This window comes from Sinocyclocheilus rhinocerous, unplaced genomic scaffold, assembly GCF_001515625.1.
Source record: "Sinocyclocheilus rhinocerous isolate Xijiao unplaced genomic scaffold, SAMN03320098_v1.1 scaffold1152, whole genome shotgun sequence".
NCBI lineage: Eukaryota > Metazoa > Chordata > Actinopteri > Cypriniformes > Cyprinidae > Sinocyclocheilus > Sinocyclocheilus rhinocerous.
In genome coordinates this window covers 1271746-1273666 of record NW_015625590.1, presented here as the reverse complement: position 1 = coordinate 1273666, position 1921 = coordinate 1271746, and the positions used below count along the sequence as shown (strand labels likewise).

The 1921-nt window shown below is 41.1% G+C and overlaps 1 protein-coding gene across 1 annotated transcript; it reads right to left on the bottom strand.

The window, feature by feature from the left end:
- Positions 1-492: 492 nt before the first annotated feature.
- LOC107756504 (class A basic helix-loop-helix protein 9-like) lies at positions 493-1403 on the bottom strand. The gene has a single exon (XM_016573667.1). It carries the CDS (start codon positions 1303-1305, stop codon positions 493-495), a length of 813 nt encoding a protein of 270 aa, XP_016429153.1. The 5' UTR covers positions 1306-1403.
- Positions 1404-1921: the final 518 nt, after the last annotated feature.

The following is a 1921-nucleotide window of genomic DNA, read 5'->3' as shown; positions in this document are numbered from 1 at the left end:
ACAATTGCAATGAGGGAAAAAATAAAGTTTAAATTGTGACAAAATCACTTAAAGGAACAGACTTGTTAATGTTATTGAATGTTCTAATGGTTTAATCAAAATGAATTTGATTGCACTTAATATGTTATATCTTATTGGGTAGAAGGAGTATATAAACTGTATTACATTTACATTTAAAAGATATTTATACTTTTAACTACAGTGGTTTGAAAAGAGCCAACGTCAGTTTTATAATAAGCTGCTTTATTTGGGGATTTGTGCCTATGAAAAAAATGGTATGCATTATCAAGTGGTAACAAAATTTAGAATGTACAATAAAACAAACACTTACAGAAGAAGATTTTTCAAAGGCATTCGCTGTAATATACAGTATATTTTTTAACCTTAGAAATGGATCCCAACATAATCTTTCCATTATGATGTTTATGAATTGCTAATGCTTTTCAACATATCTCTAGCATGCTTTTCAAAATAACTCTAGCATGAGAAAAGTCAGTGCATACTCAGGGATTGCTGGTATCCGTGATATTGAAGGTAATCAAGCTGCCAAGCCAAAGACGGGTTAGCAGAGTCTGCATAAGTGTCCATATGGTCCTGATGACAGGTGACCCTCGTCCCATGTTCACATCCTCCACTGTTGTAATCACTGCTTTGGTCCACCCAGTGATGACCGAAGCATCCATGGCTCACGTGTACCTGACTGTTGGTTGCGCAGTGGCTGTAGTGATGAGATGGCACAGAGTTTGATATGTCCTGGTACAAAATCCCAGGCATCTCTTGAGAAACTCTGAGAGGCTCTGGCTGATGGGTAGTGTAGTTCTCCATCGGTTCCTGGAAAGTTCCTGTCTTCCTGGGCAGAGAAACATTCTCTTCTGGCTGCCGGTAACATTCCGTTTGGGTACACGGAGGTGCATGTGGTTCAGTATCTGAATGTGTCTGCAGATATAAAGACAGTGTTGAAATGTGGTGGATGGCACGGCGGAGAGTGGCAATCTTAGAGAGACGCTTTCCGCTAAGGTCATGTTTGAGGACAGTGCGCAAGGCGTTGAAGGCCTGGTTGTAGTCCAGGATGCGCTTCCTCTCTCGGACGTTAGCGGCGACTCTCCGTGCTTTGGACCGCTTGGGCCGAGCACGCCTCTTAACTGCTTTGATGTCCTCTGTGTCACTGGGGCCGGATGACATTAAGCGCTCTGAACAAATATTTACAGGGCTTTCATTATCACAGTCGTCATCCTCACCCAAAGGACAATCCTCCAACTCATCCTCTGAAACATCAGATTCTGTACTGGTGCCGCCCAGACTCATCGTTGTTGACTTTGGTCCTCTGTAAAATGCAAATCTTAGCTTTGGTATGAGAGATGAGAGTTCTTGAGTCCAGTGTGTACTATAAACAGTTAGCTTTGCAAAACATCCACGTTGAAATCTTCTCCTCACCTTCTAGATCAGATCTGTCAGATCTGGACGAGAGGGGTTTTTAAAGGCAATCTGTGGATGTGTCACGTGAGCCAGCTGCCTATAAGCAGACAAGCGTAGACATCAGTCAACAGGTTTTGACACACCTCTTCAACACACAGGATCTGATCTTTCCAACTAAACCGTGCTGAAAATGAGGAATGGCATTTGCAAAGCTGACAGATGCACGCAACATTGTACATTGTGACAGTTATGTACTGATATTGCAGATGTTTCCTTCTTATAAATATTATGGAATCAGTGTTCATTCATATTTGTATTCAGCAAAAACAAGCCTTAGAGGGATACACTCTTAAAAATAAAGTTTTTTTTATTGCCATCCATTGTTCCATGAAGAACATTTAACAAAAAAACGGTTCTTTTAACAAGAACTTTTTACTGAAAGATTCTTTGGGGAACCCAAAATGGTTCTTCTATGGCAGTGGTGTCCAATCCTGCTTCTGTAGGA